The sequence below is a fragment of the Orbicella faveolata genome, unplaced genomic scaffold (genome assembly GCF_042242905.1).
Source record: "Orbicella faveolata isolate gen_17 unplaced genomic scaffold, um_ofav_v1 contig_47, whole genome shotgun sequence".
Taxonomy (NCBI): Eukaryota; Metazoa; Cnidaria; class Anthozoa; order Scleractinia; family Merulinidae; genus Orbicella; species Orbicella faveolata.
In genome coordinates this window covers 15,665,001-15,682,500 of record NW_028301577.1, presented here as the reverse complement: position 1 = coordinate 15,682,500, position 17,500 = coordinate 15,665,001, and the positions used below count along the sequence as shown (strand labels likewise).

The window sequence follows — 17,500 nt, the reverse complement described above, 5'->3', positions numbered from 1 at the left end:
TACAACATCATCTAACGATCTATTTTTCTAACTGACCATATGCAAAAATGGCTACCAATGCCTTCTGTTGTCTGGTCACGTTTCTTATAACGTGATCACACTAAAAAAGCAAATGGAACAAAATATTAAAACGCTTTGGCGTTTTTTGGTTTAAAGGTTACAAAGTAGAGACTTATTTAACGGATTATAAAGGAATAAAACGACTCTGGCCTACATAGCCTCGTTTTCACTTTTTTGATAACGTATACGTAATTGTGATCTCCAATTAGAGAAGAAGATAGCCTGAAAACTCAACACAGTGATTTATTTTGTCCTAATCTTCAAGGTAAATAGTTTTAATTCCTTTAGGGAAATGTTTCTTCTGGGCGACATACATTTAGGCTGCCAGTTTTGCATTGGATCTTTTCTACTGGAGGCTTTCGAGTTTCTGACAGAAAACTGAATCTTGCTACTGATTAATTATATCTGTTTTAGACGCTACTAATTATTTAATATGCTTTACTAAACAAAACGTTTGCTAGGAAGGCACTATCTTGACCTCGACGCTTGTAAACTGCATAATTCCAGTTGCCATTTGCATAACACTTCTTCTAACTGCTTATGTCAGATGCTCAACAACCATCACCACGTCCGACGCTAGCATTTCTACCAGAAATTAGTAATATGAAGCTGACCATATGTCTACTTATTTTCGTGAAACTGAGCTGTTAAAAAGAGCTTTCCTTAGAATCTTTTTGCAGTCCTTAACGTTATTATATGAGGTGAATTACCTACCTGAATTACAGTGTTGACGCAAAATGGTCTCACAGTCAACTCTCTCTTTCAACCTGTGTAAAAAGGAAAGGAACAACAATTAGCATGCGCGCGTTGATCTTTATCTTGAAAAATGGTATTGACTTTTTTGACCTTCAAAAGGAAAAATTGACAGTCTTGTACCTTTATCTTTGAAATTGCCTAATAAAACTAAAAAAAAACACTCTTGCCTTCATAAAATAACTCGTGTCTAACTGTTAAAAAAACACCTCTATATGGACGCAAGTGCCTTTTTTTCCCTTTTCAAATTGCAGGAAAGCTAGCCTATATCATACCTGAAATGCAATTTGTTCAGCAAAACACCAACACCAACAAATTACTCCACGTTTCACTCTAGAACCTGCGGAGAAACTTACATCATGTGAACACAATAAAATAAAATCGCGAAGAACAGTCGTAAATAATAACACTTCACGTAAATGGGTATAATTGTTTAAAATAACCTATATGTAACTGCACTTCTTCTAAGTAAAATCTTTGTAAACCCTTCAATGATTAGGAAACGTTCATAAATTAAAAAACACTCATACAGTTGAATAACAAACTACGATGTTCAAGGAACCTTCAGGAGAACCAAAGAGAGTTTTGAAGTATTTCTCTTAGTATAGGTAGTGAATTTCGTTTTTTTTCTGCAGTTTTCGGAAACCTTGTTACAGCATTCATCTTGTCAAATAAACTGTAGGAGTTTTGGAATCCCTTGCAAGATCACAAACACTTCTCTAATATAAGTTAAGATGTTCAAGAGAAGTTTTGGAATCCCTTGCGAGATCACAAACACTTTTCTAAAGTAAGTAAAGATGTTACGAAGTTTTGGAATCCCTTGCGAGATCACAAACACTTCTCTAAAGTAAGTTAAGATGTTCAGAAGAAGTTTTGGAATCCCTTGCGAGATCACAAACACTTCTCTAAAGTAAGTTACGATGTTCAGAAGAAGTTTTGGAATCCCTTGCGAGATCACAAACACTTTTCTAAAGTAAGTAAAGATGTTACGAAGTTTTGGAATCCCTTGCGAGATCACAAACACTTCTCTAAATTAAGGTAAGGTGTTCAGAAGAAGTTTTGGAATCCCTTGCGAGATCACAAACACTTTTCTAAGGTAAGTAAAGATGTTACGAAGTTTTCGAATCCCTTACGAGATCACAAACACTTCTCTAAAATACGTTAAGGTGTTCAGTAGAAGTTTTGGAATCCCTTGCGAGATCACAAACACTTTTCTAAAGTAAGTAAAGATGTTACGAAGTTTTGGAATCCCTTGCGAGATCACAAACACTTCTCTAAAGTAAGTTACGATGTTCAGAAGAACTTTTGGAATCCCTTGCGAGATCAAAAACACTTTTCTAAAGTAAGTAAAAATGTTACGAAGTTTTCGAATCCCTTGCGAGATCACAAACACTTCTCTAAAATACGTTAAGGTGTTCAGAAGAAGTTTTGGAATCCCTTGCGAGATCACAAACACTTTTGTGAAGTAAGTTAAGATGTTACGAAGTTTTGGAATCCCTTGCGAGATCACAAACACTTCTCTAAATTAAGATAAGGTGTTCAGAAGAAGTTTTGAAATCCCTTGCGAGATCACAAACACTTTTCTAAAGTAAGTAAAGATGTTACGAAGTTTTGGAATCCCTTGCGAGATCACAAACACTTCTCTAAAGTAAGTTACGATGTTCAGAAGAAGTTTTGGAATCCCTTGCAAGATCACAAACACTTCTCTAAATTAAGGTAAGGTGTTCAGAAGAAATTTTGGAATCCCTTGCGAGATCACAAACACTTTTCTAAAGTAAGTTAAGATGTTACGAATTTTTGGAATCCCTTCCGAGATCACAAACACTTCTCTAAAATACGTTAAGGTGTTCAGAAGAAGTTTTGGAATCCCTTGCGAGATCACAAACACTTTTCTAAAGTAAGTTAAGATGTTACGAATTTTTGGAATCCCTTCCGAGATCACAAACACTTCTCTAAAATACGTTAAGGTGTTCAGAAGAAGTTTTGGAATCTCTTGCGAGATCACAAACACTTTTCTAAAGTAAGTAAAGATGTTACGAGGTTTTGGAATCTCTTGCGAGATCACAAACACTTCTCTAAAGTAAGTTAAGATGTTCAGAAGAAGTTTTGGAATCCCTTGCGAGATCAAAAACACTTTTGTGAAGTAAGTTAACATGTTACGAAGTTTTGGAATCCCTTGCGAGATCACAAACACTTCTCTAAATTAAGGTAAGGTGTACAGAAGAAGTTTTGGAATCCCTTGCGAGATCACAAACACTTTTCTAAAGTAAGTAAAAATGTTACGGAGTTTTGGAATCTCTTGCGAGATCACAAACACTTCTCTGAAATACGTTAAGGTGTTCAGAAGAAGTTTTGGAATCCTTTGCGAGATCACAAACACTTTTCCAAAGTAAGCTAAGATGTTACGAATTTTTGGAATCCCTTGCGAGATCACAAACACTTCTCTAAAATACGTTAAGGTGTTCACAAGAAGTTTTGGAATCTCTTGCGAGATCACAAACACTTTTCTAAAGTAAGTAAAGATGTTACGAAGTTTTGGAATCCCTTGGGAGATCACAAACACTTCTCTAAAGTAAGTTAAGATGTTCAGAAGAAGTTTTGGAATCCCTTGCAAGATCACAAACACTTTTCTGAAGTAGGTTAAGATGTTACGAAGTTTTGGGATCCCTTGCGAGATCACAAACACTTCTCTAAATTAAGGTAAGGTGTACAGAAGAAGTTTTGGAATCCCTTGCGAGATCACAAACACTTTTCTAAAGTAAGTAAAAATGTTACGGAGTTTTGGAATCTCTTGCGAGATCACAAACACTTCTCTGAAATACGTTAAGGTGTTCAGAAGAAGTTTTGGAATCCTTTGCGAGATCACAAACACTTTTCCAAAGTAAGCTAAGATGTTACGAATTTTTGGAATCCCTTGCGAGATCACAAACACTTCTCTAAATTAAGGTGAGGTGTACAGAAGAAGTTTTGGAATCCCTTGCGAGATCACAAACCCTTCTCTAAAGTAAGTGAAAATGTTACGAAGTTTTGGAATCCCTTGCGAGATCACAAACACTTTTCTAAAGTAAGTTAAGATGTTGGGAATTTTTGGAATCCCTTGCGAGATCACAAACACTTCTCTAAAATACGTTAAGGTGTTCAGAAGAAGTTTTGGAATCTCTTGCGAGATCACAAACACTTTTCTAAAGTAAGTTAAGATGTTACGAATTTTTGGAATCCCTTGCGAGATCACAAACACTTCTCTAAAGTAAGTTAAGATGTTCAGAAGAAGTTTTGGAATCCCTTGCGAGATCACAAACACTTCTCTAAAGTAAGTTACGATGTTCAGAAGAAGTTTTGGAATCCCTTGCGAGATCACAAACACTTTTCTAAAGTAAGTTAAGATGTTACGAAGTTTTGGAATCCCTTGCGAGATCACAAACACTTCTCTAAATTAAGGTAAGGTGTACAGAAGAAGTTTTGAAATCCCTTGCGAGATCACAAACACTTTTCTAAAGTTAGTAAAGGTGTTACGATGTTTTGGAATCCCTTGCGAGATCACAAACACTTCTCTAAAATACGTTAAGGTGTTCAGAAGAAGTTTTTGAATCCCTCGCGAGATCACAAACACTTTTCTAAAGTAAGTAAAGGTGTTACGAAGTTTTGGAATCCCTTGCGAGATCACAAACACTTCTCTAAAATACGTTAAGGTGTTCAGAAGAAGTTTTGGAATCCCTTGCGAGATCACAAACACTTTTCTAAAGTAAGTAAAGATGTTACGAAGTTTTGGAATCCCTTGCGAGATCACAAACACTTCTCTAAATTAAGGTAAGGTGTACAGAAGAAGTTTTGGAATCCCTTGCGAGATCACAAACACTTTTCTAAAGTAAGTAAAGATGTTACGAAGTTTTGGAATCCCTTGCGAGATCACAAACACTTCTCTAAATTAAGGTAAGGTGTACAGAAGAAGTTTTGGAATCCCTTGCGAGATCACAAACACTTTTCTAAAGTAAGTAAAGGTGTTACGATGTTTTGGAATCTCTTGCGAGATCACAAACACTTCTCTAAAATACGTTAAGGTGTTCAGAAGAAGTTTTGGAATCCCTCGCGAGATCACAAACACTTTTCTAAAGTAAGTAAAGGTGTTACGAATTTTTGGAATCCCTTGCGAGATCACAAACACTTCTCTAAAGTAAGTTAAGATGTTCAGAAGAAGTTTTGGAATCCCTTGCGAGATCACAAACACTTCTCTAAAGTAAGTTACGATGTTCAGAAGAAGTTTTGGAATCCCTTGCGAGATCACAAACACTTTTCTAAAGTAAGTTAAGATGTTACGAAGTTTTGGAATCCCTTGCGAGATCACAAACACTTCTCTAAATTAAGGTAAGGTGTACAGAAGAAGTTTTGAAATCCCTTGCGAGATCACAAACACTTTTCTAAAGTTAGTAAAGGTGTTACGATGTTTTGGAATCCCTTGCGAGATCACAAACACTTCTCTAAAATACGTTAAGGTGTTCAGAAGAAGTTTTTGAATCCCTCGCGAGATCACAAACACTTTTCTAAAGTAAGTAAAGGTGTTACGAAGTTTTGGAATCCCTTGCGAGATCACAAACACTTCTCTAAAATACGTTAAGGTGTTCAGAAGAAGTTTTGGAATCCCTTGCGAGATCACAAACACTTTTCTAAAGTAAGTAAAGATGTTACGAAGTTTTGGAATCCCTTGCGAGATCACAAACACTTCTCTAAATTAAGGTAAGGTGTACAGAAGAAGTTTTGGAATCCCTTGCGAGATCACAAACACTTTTCTAAAGTAAGTAAAGATGTTACGAAGTTTTGGAATCCCTTGCGAGATCACAAACACTTCTCTAAATTAAGGTAAGGTGTACAGAAGAAGTTTTGGAATCCCTTGCGAGATCACAAACACTTTTCTAAAGTAAGTAAAGGTGTTACGATGTTTTGGAATCTCTTGCGAGATCACAAACACTTCTCTAAAATACGTTAAGGTGTTCAGAAGAAGTTTTGGAATCCCTCGCGAGATCACAAACACTTTTCTAAAGTAAGTAAAGGTGTTACGAAGTTTTGGAATCCCTTGGGAGATCACAAACACTTCTCTAAAATACGTTAAGGTGTTCAGAAGAAGTTTTGGAATCCCTTGCGAGATCACAAACACTTTTCTAAAGTAAGTTAAGATGTTACGAAGTTTTGGAATCCCTTGCGAGATCACAAACACTTTTCTAAAGTAAGTTAAGATGTTCATTAGAAGTTTTGGAATCCCTTGCGAGATCACAAACACTTTTCTGAAGTAGGTTAAGATGTTACGAAGTTTTGGAATCCCTTGCGAGATCACAAACACTTCTCTAAATTAAGGTGAGGTGTACAGAAGAAGTTTTGGAATCCCTTGCGAGATCACAAACACTTTTCTAAAGTAAGTAAAAATGTTACGAAGTTTTCGAATCCCTTGCGAGATCACAAACACTTCTCTAAAATACGTTAAGGTGTTCAGAAGAAGTTTTGGAATCCCTTGCGAGATCACAAACACTTCTCTAAATTAAGGTAAGGTGTACAGAAGAAGTTTTGGAATCCCTTGCGAGATCACAAACACTTTTCTAAAGTAAGTAAAAATGTTACGAAGTTTTCGAATCCCTTGCGAGATCACAAACACTTCTCTAAAATACGTTAAGGTGTTCAGAAGAAGTTTTGGAATCCCTTGCGAGATCACAAACACTTCTCTAAATTAAGGTAAGGTGTACAGAGGAAGTTTTGGAATCCCTTGCGAGATCACAAACACTTTTCTAAAGTAAGTAAAAATGTTACGAAGTTTTCGAATCCCTTGCGAGATCACAAACACTTCTCTAAAATACGTTAAGGTGTTCAGAAGAAGTTTTCGAATCCCTTGCGAGAGCACAAACACTTCTCTAAAATACGTTAAGGTGTTCAGAAGAAGTTTTGGAATCCCTTGCGAGATCACAAGCACTTTTCTAAAGTAAGTTAAGATGTTACGAAGTTTTGGAATCCCCTTGCGAGATCACAAACACTTCTCTAAAGTAAGTTACGATGTTCAGAAGAAGTTTTGGAATCCCTTGCGAGATCACAAACACTTTTCTAAAGTAAGTAAAGGTGTTACGAAGTTTTGGAATCCCTTGCGAGATCACAAACACTTCTCTAAAATAAGTTGAGATGTTTAGAAGAAGTTTTGGAATCCCTTGCGAGATCACAAACACTTTTCTAAAGTAAGTAAAGATGTTACGAAGTTTTGGAATCCCTTGCGAGATCACAAACACTTCTCTAGAGTAAGTTAAGATGTTTAGAAGAAGTTTTGGAATCCCTTGCGAGATCACAAACACTCTTCTAAAGCAAGTTAAGATGTTACGAAGTTTTGGAATCTCTTGTGAGATCACAAACACTTCTCTAAAATAAGTTAAGATGCTCAGAAGAAGATTAGCAATCTCTTGCGAGATCACAAACACTTTTCTAAAGTAAGTTAAGATGTTACGAAGTTTTGGAATCCCTTGCGAGATCACAAACACTTCTCTCAAACAAGTTACGATGTTCAGAAGAAGTTTTGGGTCGCACTTGGGAAATCTTTGCCAGAATTCGTTTAATTTGCGGTTGAAATCTGTCATCGCGGGCCTTTGCCTAGTGTGACCGCAGGTTTTTCGCTTTGGCAAAAACTTTGCGAATCGGCAAACATCAAAGACGCCGTAGTGCTTGGGTGGGGCAGGCAGATTTTCGAAAAGTCGAGCCAAACAATGGGAATCACAGCGGGAATTGTCAACGCTTGTCAGCGTAACATGAAAAACGAGGTTTTCAAGGTTTTTACGGCGATAGCATGGAATACCCGCAGTATGCTCCCGTCTACAATGATATGACTGGAAGGGGAACGCAACCGAGCACTTCACATGCGAGCATTGCGCAGGAAAGCGCTCTACCGACCAAGTCCATGCAGGCAAGCGCTTCACAAACGTCGTCATCTTCGTCTTCCCAATCGTCTCCTGATCCTGAACCCGTAGATACTGGAAAACGATCTTATGAAAGATGGTCAGATGACGAAGAAAAAATGCTGTTCAACCTGTGAGCCGAGAATTTCGATCGCATCAACAGCAGTCAAGCCCGCAAAGCTTGGGATGACATCGCCAAGGAAACAAATTTGAAATTTGGTACTGACAATTATCTCCCACTAGTGCGACCCTCCGTTTCTGTCTAAAAGTTTTCCTTTCCCGTTGCGGTTTCAAATTTTTGTGGTTTTTTAGCCGGCAAAGATGAAAACTTTTCTCAAGTGGTCAAGGGCGTAGTTTCCGGACTTTCCGCTGTTATCTACATGACACCTCTATCATTTGCTAATAATTTCTTTAGGCTCATTTCGGTATTGCAAAATATGTTTTAAGCTCTCTAAATATTGGCTCTGGAGGGACAAAATTTGAAATATTCCGTGAACATGTTACTTCCGCCGGGCCTGGCTGAATGATTAGGTCGATTAGATCTGTTTGCCAGTACAGAAAATGTAGCTTCTTGACAGGTCTAATTACCTCATTGATTGATTTGTTGCAGGCTTATCACAAACGGCGGATAGGCACATCAAAAATATAAGTCTACAGGCTACCCTGTCCCGCCCCGATCGCTTCACTCTCCGAATTATTCTGTTTCGCGCTCGCCAAATTTTTTTTCTGTCCTCGCCGGGAACCTTTTCGAACGCTAAAAGTATTTTTTTTTTCTTCATCTTAACTTCATCTTCATCTCAAGTCGACCTATATGTTTCGTAAACATTTGCAAGACCACAGCAGCTACCCTAATTCAAAATTTGGGCATTTTTTAGCGCCCTTCGTTCGTACTAGTATGAACGTTAACCCAGTATCATGTTAATCAAACATGCTTCAGTTATTTCGTATTTAGGAAGGAGTGGCCTGAGAGAGTGTTTTTTCGAGGCAAGGTCATCATATCTGGTCATCGGTGGGCAACGATATTTTCGCGCCAATGTTAAATAAATTAAATTTCAACTCGTGCGTGTTGGCGGAACGAGAAGACTTCTCGCAGTTGCACTTGTTCCGCTTCAAGAAAGAGTCGACTTATGGCAAGCCTAAAAAAATGAACTGTTATTCTGGCGTCACGCGCCGCTCAAGAAACTATGGCACACGCGATAAAATTTCGCTGCTTTGCATCGCGATACAGTTCTTTCGGGATTTGCGTCAAAATTGCACGAAAATACAAACACCAAAAAATTGCATCGTTTGTAACCCTGGAAATCCAAGTTACCTTTTTCTTAGAACAAGCTTTGTGAATGTAGAAACAACGGAATGTTAAGCTACGTATAAAACCTTGTTTGTTTCCTTGCTTGGGACGCGTTCAAGCCGAACTCATACAAATAAAATATACATACGTATATTCGCGCGCGCTATTAAACTAAGAATAACCTGATTGGAAATCATAGAAATGAAGCACGAAAGTCGCTCACAGAATTCCACCCTTGACACTTCAAGACGTAAATTTCGTAGCAAAACATCAGGGACACCCAAGGGAACGGTGGAATATCTTTTCGGAAGAAGTGTAAAATCAAAGGAAACAACAGCTCATAAGTTCAGATAATAAGATTTCGTTCTCTTAAAGTTTCTGCCACATTACCATTATTCTAAAAAGTCCGAGCAGAACGAACTGTTCCATTTTCCATAAATATAGCAGTATCATAAATATAACAGTATCAATAGCCCAAAAACGATATAGCGAAAAACAAAACAACTACAATCCGCGACTTTTGCTTAAATGTCCTGGTCTGTCTGTCTGTCGATGTATGGTAAGCACACACTTAGATGAAATGTTCGCGATATGATGAGAATACTCGTGCCTAGAATTTGATTTAAATTTAAATACCAAGTGTATATAAGCTTACTAGCTGTGCAAGTAAACATGTTACATATAAAGTAGACGGCACGCATAAGCATTTGTCAAAGACGACACTATTCCCGGTGCTATTGCACGAAAGACATACAACAGCTTACAAGACTGACATACCTCAGTAAATGGTCTTTAGCTGCAATAGCGTTACACGAAACGATTCTGACGATTGCTGAAACAAAATTGTAAACATCTAAATAAGTAAATCAAGAATTTTCGACATGTGTTAAACAAAAAAGAAGATCTGGTTGTCTAAACGGAAAGCACACCAAGAAGATAATGGCCGGGGATAATGCACATAAAATTAATTGTTATCCAACTTGGTCAGAACAATAACGGCAAATACAGAATAGCAGAGTAGGTCTGAAACTACACAGCTAACAGACAAGAGAAAGCACAGGAAACTTACCTTGTTGAAATAAAATCAACTCTCTTATTAAGAAACCGTTCCCGACTCTGTAGAGCGCTGTAGCCAAAAGCTTTGGCTGGGATGTGACCGTGCCTTCAATAGCAACGTTTTCGCTTTCAAAGTCGACAGCTCAGCTGTCACACAGGGGTCATATAACTGCTGTGTAATATGACGCAGCGCATGCCTGGATAGACGAATCCTAAGTGACCATATCACTAGGCGGCACCCCGAGTCCATTCTTTGCGCGAAATGCCTTCGGTTGATGAGTGCATGCTAATTTCCCGGGGCTAATTTTCCAGAGTGGCGGCTGGTAATGGAGCTAGTCTACCAGGGAAAACCTCACATTAAAATTTACCAGCTAGATTCATGCCAAAAATGCGCATTTTCCAGCTAGGATAAGCTTCGGAGTTTAAACCAGTAAGCAAGCAACTGTTTTGAAGCGGGCTTCCCAGCAAGTTCCATGCCAATGCTTAAGAATCCCAGCCAGCGCACTAAGCCCTGCGGAGCGGATATTTCGTATATCGGCTCCGGTGAGCACTCCTGAAAGAACGCTTTAATTTATTGAGACAAAGCTTCGTAAGAAGATAAATGGGTTTTGAGCAGAATTGTGGATGATTTCACTTGCATCAGTTTTACGCTTTCAGTGTTTTGGGTACCCAAAACACTAGGGATTTGTGACAGCGTTCGGGGTAGTTCAGGGGGTGGGACGGGGAATTTTGTTGAATGACGATATTTTGAATGTCCGGGAACTTTATTGTTGAATAAAAATAATTGTGGTTGAAGTTGAACAAATAATGTTGTTGAATGAAATTATTTTTGGTTGACGTTGAACAAATATTTTTGTTGAATGAAAATAATCTGGGTTGAAGTTGAACAAATATTGTTGTTGAATGAAATTATTTTCGGTTGAAGTTGAGCAAATATTTTTGTTGAATGAAATTATTTTTGGTTGAAGTTGAACAAATATTTTTGTTGAATGAAAATAATTTGGGTTGAAGTTGAAAGAAAATGCGTATCGTTGAATATAAATATAAAATGTTGAATATAAATATATGTTGTTGAACATAAATATAAGTTGTTGAATATGAAGGTCCAAGTTGTTGAATTTTGCAACATTTGGCTAACCATAGGCAATAGCACTATTGAGTACAAACAATCATCTAAATGTCTTGGGTTAACAATTGACAACAAGCTATCATGGCAAGAACACATTACGAACGTTGGTAAGTCCTTCAGCAACAAAGTAGCAGTCTTAAAACGGATAAAGTTCCTATCAAAACCAGTCCTGGAAACTATTTATTATAAAACAATTATCCCCAGTGTTCTATACGGTATTGCAATCTGGGCATCTTGTTCTTCAGCCCTGCTAGATGATATAGACCGAATACATTTGAGAGCAACAAGAATTATTAACAATCTACCGCATTACATCCACAGTGATCATATCACGGACGCTCCTCATTGGAACCCTATTCTCTCATTTTACATTAAGAGGCTTTTAATTATTACGCACAATATTTATTATGGAAATAGCATCGAACCCCTAAATAACTTACTAGTGAAACCCAAGACTACTTATAACTTAAGAAAATCCTTCAATGTTGAGGTCGATAGACCAAGAACAGAAATGGGAAGATCTTCCTTTAAACACCGTGCTGCGCTATCTTGGAAGCTCCTTCCCGATGACATCAAGACCTGCTCTAACCTGGGTTCTTTCAAGAAAAAACTTAAGGCAAACAAGGACCTTGTAAAATCTATCAGTTTTACAAAAGCGTCCTGCTCTATTTCAAACAAATCCTTAGACTTCAATTACTTTTAAAATTTTACTGTATATTGTTACTACTTATCTATTTTTAGCTATCACTATTTATTCAGCCATTGTCTTAATTATGTAGGATTATGTATAACGTAGGATTTTATTAATTTATAATTTTAGATAGTGCAGGTCCACATCAGGACTTAGCGTCTTGCCAATTTGATCTCCAACCTGCTTTATCAAATAAATTATGTATGTATGTATGTATGTATGTATGTATGTATGTATGTATGTATGTATGTATGTATGTATGTATGTATGTATGTATGTATGTATGTATGTATGTATGTATGTATGTATGTATGTATGTATGTATGTATGTATGTATGTGTGTATGTGTGTGTGTGTGTGTGTATGTGTCGATCGACAGTTATAAGTGTCGATCGACAGTTATAAGTGTCGATCGACAGTTATAAGTGTCGATCGACAGTTATAAGTGTCGATCGACAGTTGTAAGTGGCGATCGACAGTTATAAGTGTCGATCGACAGTTATAAGTGGCGATCGACAGTTATAAGTGGCGATCGACAGTTATAAGTGGCGATCGACAGTTATAAGTGGCGATCGACAGTTATAAGTGGCGATCGACAGTTATAAGTGGCGATCGACAGTTATAAGTGTCGATCGACAGTTATAAGTAGCGATCGACAGTTATCGTTTTCGACAGCTGTAAGTGTCGATGGTCAGTTAATAAGTGTCGATCGACAGTTATTAAGTGTCGTAAGAAAAAATAAAGAGATGCTTTCGATGACCCTTCTAAGCCACCGTATTCTAAGCCACCGTAACAGTCTGCAGTCTGCATGGTCTGCGTTTTGGGGTGACCGCTTTCCTACGGAAGCCCTAGTAATAACGTTTGCCTGGCGAATCCGTCCGGTCCGTATACATGACGTATTTGCTCCTAGCTAAACTTACCTCTGACTAGTACTGGGAAATCCAAAATGGCGATATTAGGTTGCATATCTCTTATCGCAGCAAGCAACGTAATCCTGTTGATAACGGGAGCGTTGTCGTTGCCTTTGTACTTTTCATTTTATGGTTCTGAAGCAGCAGTAAGATTTTCGTTGCTTCTTTGTATGCATTCTTGCCTACTTGCGGCAGTTCCAAGCGTTTTGGTAAGTGGTGAACAGTCCTCCCTTTGATTCCTTGTCGATAGACTCTTCTACAAAATTTAAGGGCACCATCTCTGACCACTTTTATTTGTTGTAATTTTATTCCATTTTAGCTGAGCTTTTCATAGTTATTTTTGTATTTAGATTTTGTTCATTTATTTAATCTTGCACTCATTTTGCAAGATGTAAATGAAAGGGCAACCCTAAAACGAGGAACCCGGAATTCAGAATCCGAAACCGGAAACCGGAATCCGGAAACCGGAAACCGGAGACTGGAATCTAGAGTCCACAAATCAAAGAAAACAAGTTCTTCAAATACGCGAAAATTATTTTGCATAGCGTTTGCCTGTAAAAAATAAGAGGCCAAGTAAAAAGGACCTCGAACTTAACCTTTTTTGAAACAAAAATTTCCTGTCTGTTGAAATTCATGCAATTATTATTTCTAGCGAGGACTATGATTATGAGAATCTAAATAAAGTGCATCATAATTTGATTCTAAGCAGCCTGAGAGCGTCTGAAATAAGCTTGCTGGTAATTGCCATTTTGTTTAATAAGTGATCTGCAATTTACCGGAGGTATAAATTTGGCCTTTATGTCTAGTAGATATTAAACAAGGCAGAAAATGTCATAGAGAACAGGGTGTCCGTCAGTGGCAGCCCCCTGTACATCGATGGTCATGCCCCCCCACTTTCGATGTCCAAAGGCTAACGTGGCTTGTCTAAATAAATTTGTTTTTTCCAACGGAGACTAATTCCAGATCAACATTATTCCATACAGATACTGTTACAAATCACCACTACATATTCTTGCCAGCCATCATATTAAAACAATTTATAGAAATGTGGCACACTTACTTCTCGCTTGCGAATGGATCAGATCACATGTTGTTAAAAGATGCTACAAGACAGCCAGAAACTCACCGTGATAGCTTGTTACTTTGCTATTGTGCTACTCACCAGTCTTCTCAGAGCAATTTGATCTAGACAAGAACCGCACTCTCACCAGGGCCAGGTTGAACAAAAAATGGGTAACTTAGCCTGCGAGCAGGTTCTCATGTTTGAGCCAGGGGTGCAAGTGCCAAAGCCGCAAGAAGAAACTCGCTTACATGCCAACACAAAAAGACACTAGACGCTAGAGCCTGCTCAGACACTAGAGACAGCTACTAGAGCCTGGTAGCAGGTTATGGGTAACTCTGTCCACCCAAAAAATCACTAACCCTGACTGGATAGTGATTTACCCAATGGATAGCTTTATCCAGCTTTAGAACAACCGGGCCAGATGTATAGCTAAAGGTTGTTCAGAACATGTCAATAAGTTTCTAACAAATACAGTTTGTGGTTGAAGTAAAGCAAAGAAAATAAATAACAACAAAATAATTTTTCCCAATATTTATTTATTAGACATTGCTGAAGTGAATTATTTCTACCGTCATTCATAATATCTGGAATCCGGATTCCAGATTCCGGATTCCGGATTCTGGATTCCATATTCTGGTTTCCAGTTCCAGATTCCAGATTAGAGTTTCCGGTTTCCAGATTCTGGATTCTGTGTTTTAGGGTTGCCCTTAATGAACTTTTAACAGCATGTTTGAAATGAATGCTTGCTTAAGCTTACTTGGGGGCAGTTCACATATCGAAATGACCTCCTTCCAAGAAGCACCCCCCTTTGTAGTAAGCACTCTCCATTGAGTGCCGTTTTTTAGTGAGAAAGGAGAACCTGGACCCCTAGTCTATCAACCCCCTTCATGGCCCTGGTCCATAAGTCTTATCATGTTTACCGGTAAGGAGAATTTAACAGTAACAAATAGTCCTTAGGAATGTTGTTTTATTGAATAACAATGTAGAAATTGTGATACAATAATTATTTGTGATGTAATATGTTCATTGTTGATAGTATCAACCAAAACATAATTTGCATTCTGCTCTCTATCAAAAAAAGGAACAAAATTTGAGATGACAGACAACCTCATAAACCTGGTTAGGTTTCATGCTTTCAGACGAAAAGATACAAAAGTAATCTTGTGAAGGTGAATTAATCAACATGACACGAGCGTGGGACAAAGAAAAATTCTGAGTCCCCGACAGGAATTGAACCCATGACCTCCCGAACACCGGGCGGACGCTCTATCCACTGAGCTACGAGAACTCATGGAGAGCAAGGTCATTTAACTGAGTTCATATATGACAGGTGTCCTGCATACTGCTAGGATCAACGCTATCGAATTCATCGTGAGTAGTGATAAGTTAATAAAGATGGTGAATTTTAAGCTCGGTAATGAAATGTGAAGGTGAATTAATCAACATGACACGAGCGTGGGACAAAGAAAAATTCTGAGTCCCCAACAGGAATCGAACCCATGACCTCCCGAACACCAGGTGGGCGCTCTATCCACTGAGCTACGAGAACTCATGGAGAGCAAGGTCATTTAACTGAGTTCATATATGACAGGTGTCCTGCATACTGCTAGGATCAACGCTATTGAATTCATCGTGAGTAGTGATAAGTTAATAAAGATGGTGAATTTTTGAATTCATCATGGGTTCGATTCCTGTCGGGGACTCAGAATTTTTCTTTGTCCCACGCTCGTGTCATGTTGATTAATTCACCTTCACATTTCATTACCGAGCTTAAAATTCACCATCTTTATTAACTTATCAAAAGTAATCTTTGGAGAAAGTTGCCCCCAACTCTCCATATTGCGTGATGATAATATTGTAGGACAAAGTGAGGGAACTTTCAAAAGACCTTGTGGTAGTTTATTATCCCTTTTTAAAATCTTTTTGGTTGAATTTGTCCACACAGAGTTGATGTGGTAATTCATTGTATGGTTCAACTGGTCTGTGGTGAGAATAAGAATTTTGATTGGCTCCCTAAGCAGTCTGAATTTTGCAATACAGCCTCCCAAAAAATAAGTTATACATGTTATTTTACCCATTGATCTAAAAAAGTTTGGCATACGTCCGTACGCCAAGCCCAATACCTTGAAAAATAAGAAAGTAGCACCATTACCATAGGTATATCTTTGATATTGGGCATTTATGTTATGGTTAATTGACAGCTGTCAAAACAAGGTATCCACTGACCAGTATCACATGACCATATATCGCAGACTTAGCTTCGGAGCTCATCGAGGTTGCATGTTTTTGAAGTTGACTGCTGATCAGGTACTGGTTTTTGATTGGATCGCAGGGTTAAGTCGGGTTATTACCCTGGGGGAGAAGGAGGGAGTATGTGCAAAGGCAAAATTTTGGTGCAAATTAACCCTTGGTTGACTTGTCCTCCAACATATTCTTTGCACAACTGTCTTTTGGAAAGTCCCTGATATTTTGCATACGTAATTTCTAAATGGGTATAGTAAAAGTAGTGAAACCACACGCTGAACAATTACATGCTCACAACTGATCACTTTTTGAGTTTCTGATCCAAGAAAAACAAATCCTCTTTTTTGTTTACGGTTAATTATTGCAATCAGGAGCTAAGCTTTTGGGCTTGGCTAAATCTATATATTCTTGAACTAGCATGAGATCTGTTTTGGAGAAATATTAAGAATGGATCACGGAGACACATCAATTTATCAGCAGATTAAAAAGAGCCATTATAATAAAATAATTCTTTACTTCATCAAACTAGCTTGTTCGGTCCATATTGAAGAATATTGGTCTTGTTCTTTTTTTACAAGTTTATGGACCTTGTCTGCAGTTCGGTCCATAAACCTGCATAAAAAGAACTCAACTAATATTTCTCCAATACTGACCTCACGCTAGTACAATAACAAGTATGTCTTGCACCGATTGACACTAGCCCACTTAGGGACCGTTCATTTTTTATAAGGTAGGGGGGGCTGGTGGGATTTGGGGGGGGGCCATGCGAAAAAAAATGGCTTTCGAGGGGGGGCCATCCCAAAAAAATAAGGGAAAAAGGGGGGGTCATGTGAAATATTTTAGTAAAACTTTAAAATGGCATAATGTTTGAATATCAAAAAAATTGCTATAGAATAAATATAGAAGGCAGGATACAAATTTATTACAAACTTTCCTTCTGCTTTAAAAAAACGTTTGGCGACAAAAAGCATTTGTAGCTACTGAAAAGAAGTATTTAACACTGTTATTTTCGAATGCAACTTTCACTGGCACTCATCTTCATCTCCGCTGTCGTCGAGTTCTTTGTCGCCGCTTGTGCTGCTATGGGAGTCTCTTTCACCAATGCTGCAAGAAGCAGCAATGCTTTCCGTCAGAGTGTACTCTTCAGGGTACATGAAGGTGTAAACATAATTTCTGACTTCCCGCTCAAGGTTGGTGGTGATTCTGCTTCTTGCAGCATTGGTGAAATAATTCCCTTCCAAGAGCTGTGCGATGTATGGCCCATCTCTTCTAAATATCGACGTGACAACATCCTCAACTTTAAGACACTCTTCCGGGACGGCCGTTCTAGGAGGGTACACAAGGCATTGTGGAAGATCATTTCCTAGCGGGTTTCCAACACAGATTCC

At 38.1% G+C, this 17,500-nt stretch overlaps 1 protein-coding gene across 3 annotated transcripts in view; it reads left to right on the top strand.

Moving 5' to 3' along the window:
- The first annotated feature begins 12,797 nt into the window (after positions 1–12,797).
- Positions 12,798–17,500, top strand: part of LOC110059710 (uncharacterized) — a 29,539-nt gene continuing 24,836 nt past the window's right edge. Inside the window, exons 1-2 of one of the 3 annotated variants that reach the window (XM_020766437.2) lie at positions 12,880–13,014; positions 16,070–16,175. In XM_020766437.2, coding sequence (XP_020622096.1) covers positions 16,104–16,175 — 72 coding nt within the window. In that variant the 5' untranslated portion in view covers positions 12,880–13,014; positions 16,070–16,103. Of the gene's footprint in view, positions 13,015–16,069; positions 16,176–17,500 lie in introns of all 3 variants that reach the window. The other 2 variants (XM_020766435.2, XM_020766436.2) reach the window with 2 other exon arrangements.